The following is an 18,476-nucleotide window of genomic DNA, read 5'->3' on the forward strand; positions in this document are numbered from 1 at the left end:
TTTTGTGAAGGTTTTTGTCAGAATACAGCATGTTGGTAGACTGCTGCATAAATTGGAGAATATGGGTTTGGATTATAGAATATTAGTGTGGTAAAGAGGGTGGTTGACAGACAGACAGATATCAAAAAGTGATATACTGGGGATGTGAGTGTGCAAGATTTAAGGTCAGTGGTTTACTAAAAGGATCAGTGCTTGGTCCACTGTTATTCAATCTGTACATTAAGGATATTGTATGGAAGGATTTGACAAGCTCCATACAGCTATTTGCTGATAATCAAAGATAGGTAAGGTAAGGAAATCAGGAATTCTGCTAATATGCAGTAACTTGCAGAATGATTTGAATAGGCTGGAATTGTGGGCATGGGAGTCCAAAGACTCATTGAGGAAGGGCACCCACTCAATCTGTCAACTACAATGAACTGCAACAGACAATCACAAACATCCATGCCCATGGCGGGATTTGAACCTGCAGCCATTTGGCTGGAGAATAGATATGCTAACCACTCAGCCAACCAGGCCAACTAAATATCATCAACATATCTGAGCCAGTCTTTGGTCTTTAGGCTGGCCAAATCTGGAGTTCATTGCTTTAAGTCTTGCATGTAAAACTTAGCTATTCTGGGGTGAAAGGGGTGAGCCAATGGCCATACTTTCTTTTTGTAGCAAAAATTATTTTGCCATGAGAAATACCCGGAGTGGAGTACGTTGGCAAAGAGGGCCATGATATCAGGTGGAAATATATTCTGCAAGAGAAGAATAGTATCATTGATTGGGACATTAGTGAAAATGGCAATTATCTCAAAGCTGACTAATTAAATTAAGGGGATATTAGATCCCACATTATTTATTTATTTATACTGCTGCATAAATTAGAGAATATGGGTTTATTTATTAGTTCAGCAAAGCTGACTAATAAATAAACTTCATTGTTTGTGTGATGTTTTTAATTTTGCTGATGAAGTGTTATGTATTTTTTATGTAGGAGTGGGAATGACCTGCCAACTCCTTGAGTGTGGTTGCTAGTTTCTTGGTTAAGTGATGATTAGAGCTGTCAATTCCTTCAACTATCATTCATAGTGGTGTGTTTGTTTTGTCCCACTGGATTAATCTGATAAAATCCTCTCACTAACTTAAATGTCTCTACCATATTACCTCTCTTCCTGTTATCAACATTTTTTCAACCTCTCTCCATAGTCGGCAGTCCAAAGGCCTGATATTGTCTTAGTCACTTGTCTCTGGACCCTATCCATTGTCTCCACATTACGCTGAAAACCATGTGACCAAATTTGAGCATAATAGTCCAAGTGTGGTCTGACCAGTGCTTTATACAGTGGCTCAACCACTTCCTTATTCCTACATGTCAGAGTACTTCTTATCATAGCAGCACTATGATGTGCAGCCTTTGCAACACTAGCAATATGCCCTCTAAACTTCAGTCTAGTGTCTGTCACTCCCATATCTCTAATCTCATCTACTTCCTTTAGTATTGCACAGTCGTTATAGTACACAGCCTTATACTTCTGCACTCCAAAATGCAACACTTGCACTTATTGATATTAAAACGATAATCCCACTTTTTTTGTCTAAGTAAAAAGTCTATTCAAATCTTTCTGAAGAGAATTAACATCATCAGCAAACAACTGAAGTTCCCCAGTCAGTTCACATGAAATAAGGCATTAATATTGTTGTATTCATTGAAGCAAGTACTTTTAATTCTGGAGTATTTCTTTGCAATCTAAAATCAGCTATTCAGCTGTCTGCTGAAATAATTCAAAGTTTAGAATCACTATGCTATATTTTCGCCTTGTAAAACCATGTATAATAAAGGATTTTATGGCATGTGGAGGGACTTGTCTCATGTATGGGTCTCAGAAGTTGGATATGTGGTGGGTGAGAGAAGATGGAGTGTGTATATATATACTTAAAATGCAGGCAATGGGAGCAATACAGCGAGTTAGATGTTACGTTATCTGACCTCATTACGTCATGAGTGGGAAATTTTTGAGAGACAAGTAGTGTGATAGGAGAGAATAACAAGCAATGAAATATGAATGAAAAAATGAGAGTGGGGAGTGTGAAGGCTTGAACGATTGTGAAGTTTTCAGAGATGGTTATGTTTGGGAGAATGAATGATGAGTAAGAGTGGCTAACCTGTAGAGAGAGAGAGAGAGAGATAGAGATAGATGAGCTGAAAAAGATGGTGGAATGTCTTTGGAATGAGATGAGAAGTATCAAAAATGAGATTAGGCAAATGGAAGAGATGAATGCAAGGCGAATCAGAGTAAGAGTGAGACAGAGAGTTATGGGAATGATGGAAGAGGAGAGAATAAGAGCAGTAGAAGAGAGGGAATGAGAGAGGTATGGGAATGATAGAAGAGGAGAGAATAGAAACAGTGGAAGGGAGGGAATGAGAGAGTTATGGGAATGATAGAAGAGGAGAGAATGGAAACAGTCAGAGAGAGAGAGAATGAGAAGAATGCGAAGGAGTGCTGAAGCCAGGGATGGAGTGATGCCAGCACAGCAGGTAAGTAGGGGAAGACAGAGTGAAAGAGTTAGAGAAGAGAGAGAGTGAGGGATGCAATCGAGGAACAGAGTGGTAAGAGCTGTAATGTATGGAGACTTTATGATCCATGGTGTGTGCAAGATAGAATGCCAGAGGAGTGTTTGATTGGAGGAACGATAGAGAGTGTGGCTATGGCAATTAAGTGGGGGTGAAAGGGTTGATGAGATGATTGTGACGGTGTGCATGAATGACTTGAGAGGCAATGTAAATCGGGTAGCGAGAGATCTGAAATTCTTGCTTGAGGTTGTATGAAAGAAAACACAGAAAGGAAAGATTTTGTGTGTGTTGCTCAGGCATGATAGTGACGAGCTGAGCAGAAGAGCAGTAATAATGAATAACATAAAACCCAGAGTGTGTCAGAAGAGAGGATTGGAATATGTGGATGTTTGGTTGGCATTTGAGGACAGAAAAGAACTGTTTTTGAGAGACCACTTGCATTTGAATGAGGAGGGGACATAGGCATCTGGAGAGATTGCTATTTTCTAAACGAGTTGGTATGTCAATGCAGGGAAACTAGAATTCCCAGGGTGGTTGGTAATAGGAAAAAAAGAAATGTCAGTCATTTAGTTCTTAAAATGTTTTTTAAAATACCATATAAAACATTTTATATTTATGACACAAAAAGAGAGTTCAATAATGTTATTTTTTTCTTTTTCTTAAAAAAATTCTAAATGTTACTACTTCTACTGCTGCTGGTTGCTAGTTCTTAAATAATCTGTCATAGATATATACTCAATAATAATCCTCTCAGTTGGAAGAAAAGATTAAAGGCTTAGACTACCCTCACTGCCACTGAGAAAGACAAGAGAGGATGCTTCCCCAGAAGTCACGCTTAAGTACCTCAAGCTATAGTGAAACATACATCAGCAATCTTTTTTTTTTAAATTGTTGATTACCAGATATCCTCAAGAGAAATACTGATAATTCTTTTACAGGCTGATACAGTATTTATGCCAAAATAATTTCTTAATTTATAATAATCGCAATTTCACCTTTTATTATCAAAAAATTATAAATTATTTGATATAATTATCTTGGGAAAAAAAAGGATTTGAATTCTCTAAAAAAAGTGCATATGTGTTACATAATTGTTAAAATGATTGGGTGGGATATCGACCTATGCACTCTGCGGATATTTCAGAGAATTTATTTTCAAAATTGTGCGCAGACAATTGTTATAGAGTTAAAATTGCAAGGATATTAGAATTAGAAGAATATATAATTTTATGGAAGGATAGAGATCTGAAAAGAGGAGGGGAAGTATTGTTAAAGATTATAGAAGAATTGTGACTGCAAAGTGTGGTAGTTGATAGTCCATGCACAGATTTTGAATCTCTGTGGTGCAAAGTTGAAAGAAACAGGCTAGTATATCTGATAGGATGCTGTTATAGGCCAGAGAATGCACAGAATACTGACTGTAGAATGTTTAGGCAAATTAATTGGGCATGTAAAAAGAAGGTGATCCTGATGGCAGACTAATTACAGGAATATAGACTGGAAGAAAGAGATAGTATATGGGAACAAGAGAGTGAGCTTGTGGAATTTCTGAGAAGAGGTGGTTATGAATGGGGAAGCGAGTGGTATGATTATAGAAAATGAGAGAATGGGTGTGCAAGAGGAGGAGGGAAACGGGGAGGCTCGGGGTGGACAGGGGTATTCAGCATGAGAAATGTGGATGCTCCAAGAGGAGGTTAGAGCATGTGTAGACAGGAAAGAAATGGTATGACCTGGGATCAAGAGAAAACAATTGGAATTGAAAAGGGTTCTAAAATGAATAAGCAGAAAGGGAAATGGCCCCAGTCGAGCATGGAGAGATCACATCGAGTGAGTTGTATCGGTGGAACTCTCTGTAGATCCAGAAATGAGCTGTTGTGTTTGTATACAAATGCTAGAAGTATAAGAAACAAGGCAGATGAAATGGTTGAACTAATTGAGTCTGTTCACCCAAAGAGTGTTGGAATAAATGAGACATGGTTAGAAAGGGATGACATCCTGACAGGAATAGAGATGGAAGGGTACGATGTGTTTCATGAGGATAGATGGAGTAAAAAGGGGGGGGGGGGAGTACTATTGATGATAGAGAAAGAGTTGTGTCGATACAAAGTAGAGATGCAAGAGGGAAATAGTACCAGTGGTTTTGAGGCAGTATGGTGTGAGATAGAGGTGAACGGAAGGAAATACTTGGTTGGATGGTGGTGATAATGAAATGTATAATCAGATTAGCCAAGCAAATAAGAAAAGAGTGATCATTATGGGCGATTTTAATTATGGCAATATAGACTGGAATGATTAGATTGCAACTGGAAGTAAAGAAAATGAATTTCTTGAGTTTTTGAGGGATAACTACCTCAAACAGTATGTAACAGAAGACACACGAGGATTGAAGGTCTTGCATTTGGTCATCTCATCAGAGGATGTAATTATAAATGAGGTGTCAAATCACCCACCAATTGGTGAGAGTGACAATGAGATGATTACCTGGGTGGTTGCCAGCAGTGTGAGGACCTCTGTGAGAAAAGTGTATATGTGGAACTATAAAGGGTGATTATGAAGAGCTCAGGAGACAGCTTGCAGGTGTAGCATGGAATGTGGAGTTAGCCGGAAAAGAGATCAGTGCAACTTGGGGGATTTTCATAAACTGTTTAGTAGATGCAATGTCTAAATGTATTCCAAGGGTGAGAAGGTTAAATAAGGTAGGTGTGAGATGGATGAATAAAGAGATTAAGCATGCGATACAGAGAAAAAGGGCATTGTGGAGGTAGCATAAGAGAAGTGGAAATAACCAATTATATGAGGTCTACAAAGACCAAGCAAGGAGGATGACTTCGTTGGTGAGGGTAGCTAAAGAGAGGTGTGAACAGCAGTTGGCTAATGAAGTCAAAAAGAATCCTAAGGAATTCTTTCAATATGTATCCAGCAAATGAAAGAATAATTATGGAAGGATGACATTGATTGGAGAAAATGGTATAAAGACAGCTGTTATAGAATGTGTGGTGGAGATACTTAATGAGCAGTTCATAAAGGTCTTTCAATTTTGTGAATGTAACCTCATGGAGAGATTGAGAGCAGATGATGATGGAGAGGAGAGACTGACTGTAAGTGAGCAAGAAGTGAATGGAGAGTTCAGCAAACTAGATGTAAATAAGGCTGTGGGATTTGATAATATATCACCACGTATCCTGAAGGAATGTGCCAGGGAGTTGAAGCCTGCCTTGACATAATTTTTTCGTATGAGTCTTGCACTGCATCAACTTCCTAAGGAGTGAAAGGAGGACAAGATTGTGCCACTTCATAAAGGAGGTGATAAAACTCAATCATCACACTATAGGCCTATCTGTGTGTCAGGTGTTGTGGTTAAGTTGGAGAAGTTTTGAGAACTACGATCCAGAGTTGGGTTGATAACAATGGTATTATCAGTGATGGACAGCATGGAATTGCTAAAGGGAGATCGTGTTTTTGTAATCTACTTACTTATTACAATAAAGTGAGTGCTTCCTTGGACAGAGGAGAAGGATACATAGTAATATACTTGGATTTCGCAAAAGTAAGTTGATAGTCAAGCTAGAGCAGATGGGGTTGGATATTAGATTAGTGCATTGGATTGGAGACTGGGTATCTGATAGGTATCAACAAGTTGTGTATGGGGGAGCGATATCCAATAAAAGAAAAGTTACTAGTGGAGTGCCTCAGGGGTCTGTTTTACGGCCATTGCTGTTTAACTTGTGTATTAATGATATTAGCGAAGATTTGGATGGAGATATTCAGTTGTTTGCAGATGATGCAAAGTTGGGACGAACCCTGAAGAGTAGTGAAGACATTGTGACCTTATAAGAAAACTTGAACAAATTGAGTGAGTGGGCATGGAAATGGGGATATGAGTTCAATGTTGTAAAATATAAGGTTTTAAATTTTGGAACACAAAGATGGGATGTAGAATTTATGCATTTATAGAGATCTGGGGGTGATAGTGGATAATGATCTGAAATTTAGGGGACACACAGACAAAATTGTGAAGACAACACAAAGGCTTCTGGGAATGATGCGGAGGACACTGACGTGTAGAAGTAGAGAGAGATTCTTGTTCCGTTGTATAAGGCTATGATTAAGCCACACATTGACTATTGTGCCCAGATTTGGTCACCTGGTTTTCAGAAAGATGAAGAGATGCTGGAAAGGGTCCAAAGGCAACTGACTAAGGTAGTTTCTGACCTCTGGAATGTTGAGTATGAGGAAAGATTGAGAAGATGTAATTTGCAGAGTCTGGTGGAGAGGAAGAAGAGGGGAGATATGATAGAGACCTACAAGTTGGTAAGGCATTGTTATAGGATCAATCCTAGAGAAGATCTACAGAAAAACAGTTGGAGATCGGGGGAGAACCAGAGGTCATCCCTGGAAACTGTATAAAGAGGGTGTGAGTAGGGGAGGGAGAGGCAGGTTTTTTTCGTGCAGAGTTGTAAATGATTGGAATGCCTTGCCTGAGAGTGTAGTGTCTGCAAGGAGTTTGAGTGTGTTTAAGGCATGGTATGATGAGCTGTGTGTGTGATAAAAGATGAGTCTTTGACTCCATGAGGTCTTTGGTTAATAATAATAATATAAGTATCTTATGCAACATGTGATTGAAGCAACTAGAGGCTTTTAAGTTTTGGATTTGGTGATAACTTCACAAGATGTAATTGTTAATGAAGTATTGACACTGCTGCCAGCTGGTGAGAGTGATCATGAGGTACTTGTTTGGGAAGTGATGAAACAAGAAAAGGTCACTGCCAAAAATGGATATGTGTGGAAGTATAAAGCAGGTGATTATAGGAAGCTCTGTAGTCAGTTAGCATCAGTACGTTTGGTCAATGAGCTGAGCGGAAAAGATGTTGAAAATGCATGGAAACTCATAAGGCAATATCTGATAAAAAGCACTCTATGACTGCATACCTATGGTTAAGTGAGTAAATAGAATGGGAGTGAAATGGATGAACAGCAAAATCAAGCAAGCTGTGCTAGAAAAGAAAATGTTACGGAGGGGGGGGGTACAGATCCACGAAGTGTATAACATGCAGGCCGGGAAGGTGACGAGCATGGTAAAGAAAGAAAAGGTGCAGTATGGGAGGAGATTCGCTGATCAGGCCAGGGTTAATTCAAGGGAATTTTTCCACTACATGGCAAGCAAGAGGAAAAATAATTATGACAGACTAACATTGGGGGATAGTCATGGCAGCAGACCAACAGCTGTAAAGGATATAGAGGAATTATTTTTCCTTTGTGTTTTGAAAAGAAAGTGCAACATGATTATTTATTATTATTATTATTATTATTATTATTATTACACCCTCCATGAAGTTGGCAGACTCATTGTGGGAGATTCATTCAAATGACAACATATTTATCATATTGAATCTTAAAATCCTTAACATCTTGGCATTAACAATACATTCTGGTAATGCATTCCAATTCACTGATAATTCTCAATATAAAAAACCTACTTCTCACATCCCTCGTCACCACACTCTTAAATAAATTCCAGGAATGGCCTCTGATGTTTCCCCTCTCACCTTCTATTCTTTTCATAGTCTCATCTGGATTAATCTGATAAAATCCTCTCACTAACTTAAATGTCTCTCTCGTATCACCTGTTTTTCTCCTATCCATCAAAGCATGCAATCCACATTTCTTGAACTTCTTTCCATATCCAGCATTCCAAAGTCCTTATATTGTATTAGTCACTTACCTCTGGATCTTTTCCAATGTCTCCACATCACACTCTGAATGGAAACTGTGGACAAGCAGGTGCGCTTTCAGTGACTGTCACCGATCTTCTGCATAAAGACGTAAACTGCAGAAAAAATCGCTATCTTCAGAGCCAGAAAAACTTCCCTCATCATCATCAGTAGAGTAAGAGCTATTTGAACAGTGAAGGCTCTAACTTTTCTGCATCTTCCAAACTTTTCTTTTTTGCCCCTAATATTACTGCTACTGTTTCTGCTATTTGCCATCTCAGAAATGAATCGTGTCATAGATATACTTGCTAATGTTCTTTCCTGCTCAAGTAATAGGCTGTACGCTAATGAAGATTATTGAGAATGAGAGGTAAGAACATGTTTTAACAGATACACTAAAAAGTCCCAGACAATAGCCAAATGCAAGCAGAAATTTGTTGTTTTGTTTTTCATTTTTCTAATTGATTAAAAAAAAATTATTCTGCCATTGCTTTTGTACGGACACTGTTTTTTAATTTTCCAGTCAGAAAATAATATAAATGAGAAATGAGAAAATATACGAAATTTGTTCATTTATAATTGTATCTGTGTGATAGTTTTAGCAGGGTAAGGTTAGCTATTAAAGGCAAAATACAATTTTAATTATATTATGAATATTTTGGAAATGAAATTTAACTTTTGACACATGTATCTAATGATGTTTTGAACGATCAACTATAGGGAAAGTATCGCTACTTCACAACTGCCACATAAATATCTAAATTAGCAGAAAAATATGTACATATAGTTTACTTCAAGAGAGCTGTTTATTTTAATTTGTAATGAGCGATTCATGGAAACCATGAAATTGAAGTGCAATATAGTGCCACAGATTACATTATAAAGATTATACATGTTGTGATATTATTCAAGATTTATGTATATGGATAGTTTTCTATAAAGTGAAATCATAAAAGTTTGAGCCTTCACACAATCTGTGAAATAATTTTTTTTAAGTTTTAAAAGAGGTATACCGTGAGTAGACATATCGATACAAAATTAATAACGGAAAAAACTCACGTACAAAGATTATTTAATAGTATAATTTTTGCCTGCATGTCACAGGCATCTTCAGTACATTAAGCTCAAATTAAACAATAACTGACAATTCCAAAAAGCGCCACCTAAGCAGCTGGTGTAAGATAACTAAAAAGGTCAATAACTTTCCTAAAAACAAAAAAAATTAAATTAAATTTAAAAAAAAAAATAAATAAATAAAAAAAAAATAAAAATAAAATAAAAATAAAAAAAATAATAAAAAATAAAAAAAATCAATACAATAAAAAGTTAGGAAAGATTAGCTGATTTGTAAAGTACTATCTCCCATAAAGGGGATAGACGTAAACCATCGGATCTGTTTACGTTAGGAAAATGAAGTAAAGTTTCACGTTTCTTTATAAAGCCGTTCCATGAGAAACTGACTTTTGTGAAGAACTCTTGTCTTTCTCCAGTGAACTCTGTGTCTAGTGAAGATGGCATGTTCTGCAAGTCCAGACTTTTCAGGTTTAAAGTATTCAATATAAGATTGGTGTTCTTCTAGCCGAATAGAGGCAGATCTTCCCGTTTGTCCGAAATAAGATAATCCACAAGAGCACGGAATCTGGTAGACACCTGGATGATTAAGATGTGGAAGCTTGTCCTTAGGAGAAGTGAGAAAGGTGGAGATTTTTCTAAACGGTCGAAAGGCAACAAAAATATTCAATGGTTTTAAAACTACTGTTTTAGAATTGCTTCATTAAAAGAACTTTGAGTAGTTTTAATATGTCTTCCTCTTCAAACACAGAAGAAATAACGTGCATTACTATCCCTTATGTACAAGGCATCAGTGAACATAGCAAAAGTTTTAAAACCACTGAATATTTTCGTTGCCTTTCGACCATTTAGAAAAATCTCCACCTTTCTCACTTCTCCTAAGGACAAGCTTCCACATCTTAATCATCCAGGTGTCTACCAGATTCCGTGCTCTTGTGGATTATCTTATTTCGGACAAACTGGAAGATCTGCTTCTATTTGGCTAGAAGAGCACCAATCTTATATTGAATACTTTAAACCTGAAAAGTCTGGGCTTGCAGAACATGCCATCTTCACTAGACAGAGTTCATTGGAGAAAGACAAGAGTTCCTTACAAAAGTCAGTTCCTCTTGGAACACCTTTATAAAGAAATATGTGAAACTCTACTTCATTCTCCTAACTTAAACAGATCCGACAGCTTACGTCTATCCCCTTTATGGGAGATAGTACTTTACAAATCAGCTAATCTTTCCTAACTTTTTATTGTATTGATTTTATTTTATTTTAATTTATTTAATTTTTTTATTTATTTATTTTTATTTTTTTAATTTAATTTAATTTTTTTTATTTTTAGGAAAGTTATTGATCTTTTTAGTTATCTTACACCAGCTACTTAGGTGGTGCTTTTTGGAATTGTCAGTTATTGTTTAATTTGAGCTTAATGTACTGAAGATGCCTGTGACACGCAGGCAAAAATTATACTATTAAATAATCTTTGTACGTGAGTTTTTTTCCGTTATTAATTTTGTATCGCTATGAAATAATATTCAAACTGAAATTATGAACAAAAAATAAAGAAAACTTATTTGGAACAGATGTGGACTATTTTTTTAAGATGTGGATTTTCATTGATTTATAAAATAATTATTTGACAAAAATATTATCTTGAATCAAGTTCTGAGAGAATAAAATGTATTGGCTACTAAGATAATTAGCAAAAAAATTTATATTGACATTGATCTCTCAAAGTAATACAATATTTAAGTGAAGAACGTATGAGAGTATCTTTTATTTTGCACTGGCATTGAAATTATAATTATATGATAAAAGAATTATACAAAATAAATGTAACTTGTAGGTATTTAGTCTAATATCACTAAGATTCCAGTGACCAAGTGAATGTTAAAGATACCAAGCTATTTTAAACCTGGTTTTACTCCATTTCCCAAGTGAGCAAACAGACAAACAAGTCAAGTTTGCACCTGCAAGTGATGCAAGTCTAGCTGACCCTGCATGTAATGCAAGACCAAGGCAACTGATGGTAAAAGTAGAATAAGCTCCGATCACTAATCTTAATATTTACCCTTAATGCAAAGCACATCTCCTGGAGGAGATGTATGATGCTTTGTATTAAAGGCATCCTCCTCCTGAGATTTTTATTTAATAAGGTTAAAACACCTTATGGTAACTTGTTCTGGTAAAATACTTATAAGCTCTGTATTACTAAAATCTTGGTATTTCTAGCCTGGCTCCCACTGATGAGCCCTCAATTAAGGTCGAAACTGGTCTGGGTAGTGGTCCCTTGCCTTTAATACAAAGCATCATACATCTCCTCCAGGAGATGTGCTTTGCATTAAGGGTAAATATTAAGATTAGTGATCGGAGCTTATTCTACTTTTACCATGAGTTGCCTTAGTCTTGCACTACGTGCAGGGTCAGCTAGACTTGCATCACTTGCAGATGCAAACTGACTTGTTTGTCTGTTTGCTTACTTGGGAAATGGAGTAAAAACCAGGTTTAAAATAGCTTGGTATCTTTAACATTTATTATACCTAAGGTAAAATACTTTCTAGACCAAGTCAATGTCAAGTAACTGTGTTTTTTGCTATAGGTAACTGAACTTTGCTGTGTATGCAAGGTAATCTGGTTAGGAGTTCTCGTCATCGTTAATGATTATCACATCTTCTGTGGTATGACAGCCAGATTGCATTTCTATTCTATGTTCTGACAACAGGTAGTGTTTATACAGCATATACAATTAATATAGAAATTTGGGGAGTTGGAGGAGATCAGAGAGATTTGGGATTGATTGTGGACTGAAACTTGAAGTTTAGGGGTCACATTGTTAAAATTTTAAGAAAACATCCCAATGGACTATGGCAATAATGAGGATGACATTGACATTCAGAAGCAAAAAGGTTATGGTTCCCTTCTATGGGAGATACAATTGAGACATCAGGTCACATATGGACTACTGTGCACTGACTTGGTCACCTGGTTTTCGTTGGGATGAGGGGATGTATTGGAGAAGTTTCAGAGAAGGTTTACTAAGTTAATGTCAAGTCAGGTACAAGTAGAGATTGAAGGAATGCACCCTACAGATCCTTTTGAATAGAAGATGAAGAGGATATATAATTGAAACATATAAATTGGTGAGGGGTTGTTACCAGATTATGTGGAGAAGATATTTCATAGAGTAGAGGAAGATAAGGTTAGAATTAGAGGCTACCCCATGGTAGCTATATAAGGAGGGTATGAGATGGGAGTGATCAAAAGGTTCTTTGCCTGGAGAATGATTGATGAGTGGAATGCACTGCCCTGAAAGTGTGGTGAGTTTCGAATCTGTGGATGGATTCAAGGCATGGCTTGATAATCTTTTGTCATGAGAGAGTACGGACCTCCAGCGATGAGTCATTTGACTCCATGAAGTGGGATGGTTTTTTAAAAAATTTTTTTTATATAACTTATATATATTATATATATTCATTTTTCTAAATTAACTGACTTAAAACCCGAGAATTATAACACAATGACATTTATTTGGAAAAAACGCAACATGTTTCGTCAAGAATGACTTCATCAGGCAATAAGAACATAGAAAGATATTAAAAGACACGAAATTAACATTGACACACTCTAAAGCTATACAATTATAAAGCCATAATATTCGATTGTAAATTACAGTTATTATGAGCTTGAACTACAGTCTGAGTTAAAGTTCTATTGTTGTACACCTGTGCGTGTGTGGAATCATGCGATCTCCAGTATCTAATAGTAGAGTTGAAAGAGTCAGGCAAATTATAGCTAAGATTGTTATTCATGTGAAAAGGGTCCAAGGTGATTTCTTTTGACTCGACAATGCAGCGCTCTACTTCATTATGGCAGATGTGTAGGTTTGAAGTTGATGTCCAGTTTATTTCATGTTGGTGGCTTTCGTTGTTTGTGTTTATTGAAAACAGGACTTGTGAATGCGGAAAGCCTTACTATGGGCAGACAGAGAAATCTATCTTACTATGTCTCGAAGAGCACCAGCAAGACATTGCTTATAAAAGAACCAGAACAACTGCTCTGTCAAGCCATGTTATAATGTGTCTTACCTGTCCTCTACTGTCTGATTCTTATGAGCAATCTGTTATTACTATTTTAGCTGTTTATCATTCATTCCTAACCTTCTCTTTATTTTACAAATGAGCTTATTTTGTGCACTCAAAGAAAGACCAGTTCTATACCATACCTTGTCTTTCTGTGATAATGCATATAATCACTGATAATCTAGAAATGAATTTTTTTAGGTGGCTTAAGAAGAATGGTAGGAAATGAAAGTGGAATGATAACATTTGAGAGTGAACATTCAACAAAAGGCAGACTTCCTATTGTTTACCAGTGGCGTTGCACTGATGAGGTAAGTATTCTTTTCCATAGATGTAGTTTATAAGTTTATATAACAACTGTTATATTTTTCATTCTGTTGATGCAGAAATTCTAAGACTAATTACTACCTACATTTATATTTATAAACAGCCCTTATTATTTAAACATGTTTAATGTGTAAGTAATGTTTTCTAATGTATAATGGCCTAATAGGATTATCAGTGTATATTGACATTGACATTGTGATGGCATGTAAACTGAGTGAATCTCAAACCTGTTGTTGGAGATCCACTCAGTTTACACACCACCACCCCATGAAGGGATTCAAAGGGGATACATCTCACTCAATTACTGTTTGTTACCAAAAACAAAAATCTTTGCACACTCTTACTAATGCTTTCTTACTCAGCTTTCAACAATAAACTGTGGTTCCCCCCCCCCATATTTACTGAATAATTTATTATTATTATCGTTATATGACACCCCCAAGGAGTCCTGAGACTCATCGAAGGAGGGCACCTACTCTACAACTCTCCATCTCCACCACTTAATCCACCAACTACAGTGAACTGCCACTTCTATCATCACCTACACCAATGCCATCATTTCACACACTTTCTTATAACATCTTTCTACCAACTTGAATGATTGGCTCCTTATTGTAGTTTTCTTGATTTAAATATAAATTCAGTACAATATAAATTTATTAAGCTGATATTCCATTAGTGTAATTGTGTACTGTTAGCATCTTTAGAGTAAGCACCCTGGCATTTAAAATCATTAAGGAACAATCAAATGAATTCAGAATTGAAGTGTGTAAATTATACTGGAAATGATAAACAAATTATCATTTGTTAGGCAGAGAAGAGGGGATATGATAGAAACATTTACATTACTGAAAGGTTTTTATAGGATTGATGCAGGGGAAATGTTTCAGCTGTCTGATAGTGATGGAAGAACAAGAGGTCATCCCTGGAAATTAAAGAAGAGTGTGGTTAACAAGGGTGTCAGAACAAGGTTTTTTGCCTGGAGGGTGGTGAATGAGTGGAATTCATTGCCTGACTTAGTTGTGAGCTGTTCATCTGTAAATGAATTCAAGAAGAGATATGACAGATATTGTTTTGCTAGTTTGGGTCTCCCGTGATGAGTCTACTGACTCCATGGAGATACCCGTAATAATAATAATAATGATAATAATAATAATAATAAATTCAAAAAATTAAGGTAAAATAAAAATAACATCAATTAAATTTTCCTTGTTAATAATAACAGGTAGCTATGAGTGATATGATAGTGAATGAATGTAACAAAAGTTAGATTGGTATGGTGTGAATAATTGTTAGTATGGATCTACTGCCAATGAGTCTTAAGACTCCATGTAATAATAATTATAATAAACACAATTTCACAAATTAAAAATTTCTAATAATGTGCACACATACATAACATGTTCATTAGATTTGTCAAGGCATTGTGCCATTATGTACTAAAGGGACGTTATGTAGTTGTCATTGGTAAAGAGTTCCAGAAAAGATAAGTGCTATTTTGTGTAGTAATGGTGATATTGCTCACATTTTACATGCATTTGATAGCTTAGTGTATACCTGCATGATTATTGGATTTGTTACTGACTTTTTTTTTTAAATTAAATTTTGTATCCTACCTTGAACAGAACACAATGACAGTATACACAAGGTCTAGATGCCATGCACCATGAAGATCAAATGCTGTTAATGATATAGACTTTTCAAAAATCATTCAATTTCATGAATGCAACATGTATGCTTGCTGAAATGTGAAAGATGTGTTTATGGAGAGACTGAACAGGAGATGAGAGAAGGTATGGATTTGTAGAAATGTGATATTTTGTTAGACTGAGTTATCAGTGAATGTGAAACTGAACAAAGGAATGTAAGTTAGTAAGTCTGCATAAAGATATGTGAAAAATGAAATAAACATAAATGGTTTTTGAATATCATACAATTTGTTTTTTCAGTTTATATATGATGTTTCGGTTATCCAGCTGATGATTAGGTTAATGTTGTGCTACATGTTAGTGTAGGCTATGTTTGCATCAGTATGGATGGACACCATAGCCATGTCACTTGCATATTGAAAGAGCTTACATTTTAATGAGAGTTGGTTAATGTCATACATGTATACATTAAACAGAATTGAAGAAAGTACAACTCCATGTGGGGCTTGATAGGTTAGTGTGGCTCTCTACTGTGGGTTGAACCTATGTATTTAATGTACTCACTTTCCAGGTATGTTTTAAATAATCATAAGAGCATAGGTTCATTATTCTAATGTGTGTCGGCTTATCTAGTAGGGTTTTGTACATTAGTTAGCTTTTCTTAGGTCAATAAAAAAAATAATACTATTCTGTTTTTATCTAATGCAACATTTATAGGTCAGTGAAATCTTTCTGGAGAAGTGAAATTATTCTTTTATTCTTTTTGAAAACTATACTTTGTTTTCAGAATGATGTGGAATTTTTCTGTATGTGCAGAAAGTTTGATACCCTCCATAATTTGGTTAATCACCCCCACATGTTTCTTTTTTCATGTTTATGGGAGTTATTAAAGTAATTTTTACTGTGTCAAGTATGTATGCTGATTCAAAGATTTAATTTAACAGTTTTAGAATAATCAGCCCTAAGCTAGTTGAGTGTCTTTTGATGTCTTTGGGCCTGATTCCATCTATACCTGGTCCTTTGTTAGAATTTGATGGATTACAATGAAGAGGTCTTCCTTCGTTAATGTTGGTAGCCACATTCTCTTGCTTGCATGTGTTCCTAGTGGAGTATATTGCTTTGTGTGGAAAGAGTTCGTTTCTGGTAGTTCTGAGACAGAGTTTGCAAAGTCATAGTTCAAGCTATTTGCCAACTGTTTGAGGAATTTGGGCATGTATGCACATCTATATTTTATTGTTTCTAAAGCAGTGGTTGTGTATCATCTTATTGATCAAATGTCAGATTTCCTTTATGTTACTCTGAAATAAACTACAGTTAGTTTATTTCTGTAATAGTTTCTCTTTGCATTTCTAATCTGAGTTGTCAGATAATTCTGTTTTCTTTTGTGTGTGGTTACTATTTTTAGGTCAAGCTATATCTATATAGAATCTTTTCTTCACATATCTATCAATATGGTTTTTCTTATCTGTTGGATTCTCTGATTTGAGTGTGTAGTTTTATTTTCATTATTGTTTTGTTATATATTTCACTAAATGTCAGTTTAAGGTTAGTGTGTGGGGTATCGACAGAGTTTGATGTTGCCATCTGCATCCGGTCAATTTTTCTGATTTCATCATTTACGATATTTTTATATGTGAAGCTATAGTGCTCTCTTGTTGATATGGTATGCTCTCAAGGTTCTAGTTTAGTGTGCAACATAATGGTCTATTAGTTTGTATGTCATAATGGCTGTAGTTCAGATGTGCCTATATATGTGGTTAATACAAGATGAGGTGAGAGTGTTTTATTGTTCCCTTGTGTATGACTGTACAGATGGTGGTAGATTGTATGCTGATTGTAAATCTTGGTGCTCTGCTGCATTGTTATTATTATTAGTTATTCTGCTCCTGCTCCTGAAGCATCTACTTATTTCATTCATCAAGAAATTGAGTAGGCTATAGATAGAGTTTAATTTCTCTTGTTTGGAATCATTCACTTCAATGCATATGTTTTCAGCATGTTCTGATTTTTGGTTTATTTCTTTAACTGCTAATTCTTGCTTGCCGAATATTATAATACCATCTCATTATATAGTTTGCTTACACTGCTTGTACATTTTTACATTTTATACATTTACTTTCTGCATTTAATAGTTAAAATATCTGTATCATCCCTCAGGTAAGCTTGGAGGAGAAGTCTGTATTTCCCAATCTCCTCATATTGTCATGGAGAATTGTCAGCATTTCCTTTGGTCAATCTGCTGTTTCCATGCAGTTATCAAGTTCATAATATCACAGTTGTATTCCGAAGTGATTAGGTCTATGTTCATTGGGATGGGTTGTTTCCTTCTTTATGATGCAGCTAATAATGTTCTTTTTTAATGCATCAACCATTTTCAGATCTTTTAAAGATTGGAATTGGCTTTATATCTTGTGTCTTTTGGAAATATAGATTAGCACCTCTTACCTGTAGGAACTGGTATTTATTTTATTTTATTTTATTTTATTTTATTTATTTATTTATTTTTCTTTGATTCTAATTTTACTTTTTTTGTCCTTGGTAGACAAGGAAAGAATTTTTACATTTAGTAAAAGTAATGGAAAAAGAACATGTGGTACTCCATCAATTCCTGTAGTTCTTATTATCAGACCTCCTAATCAAAAGACTCATCACAGATAATACCACTGTAACACATACACATCATCATCATAGGATGGCTTAATCATATTCACCATCACTACACTCACCACATCCTCAGGCAGTGCATTCTGATTGCATCTATATATATATATATATATATAGATGCAATCAGAAACTATATATATATATATATATATATATGTAGAAAGTATTTTTACCTTGGGTATAAATATGTTAAAGATACCAAGTAATTTTAAACCTGGTTTTACTCCATTTCCCAAGTAAGCAAACAGACTAAAAGTCAAGTTTGCGCCTGCAATTGATGCAAGTCTAACTGATCCCACAGGTAGTGCAGGACCAGGGCAACTCGTGGCAAAGGTGGAACAAGCTCCGATCACTAATCTTAATATTTACCCTTAATGCCAAAACACATCTCCAGGAAGGGGATGTATAATGTTTTGTATTAAAG

At 35.6% G+C, this 18,476-nt stretch overlaps 1 protein-coding gene across 4 annotated transcripts in view; it reads left to right on the plus strand.

Annotated features, from left to right (window-relative positions):
* The window catches only part of LOC150101147 (uncharacterized), a 916,082-nt gene that overhangs the window by 540,034 nt on the left and 357,572 nt on the right, over positions 1–18,476 (plus strand). For all 4 annotated transcript variants that reach the window (XM_090401639.1, XM_090401642.1, XM_090401641.1 and 1 more), the window contains one exon: positions 13,614–13,723. In XM_090401639.1, coding sequence (XP_090257765.1) covers positions 13,614–13,723 — 110 coding nt within the window. The remainder of the gene's footprint in view (positions 1–13,613; positions 13,724–18,476) is intronic.

This window comes from Typopeltis vanoorti, chromosome 12, assembly GCF_054136105.1.
Source record: "Typopeltis vanoorti isolate ZY-2024b chromosome 12, IOZ_Tvanoo_1.0, whole genome shotgun sequence".
NCBI lineage: Eukaryota > Metazoa > Arthropoda > Arachnida > Uropygi > Thelyphonidae > Typopeltis > Typopeltis vanoorti.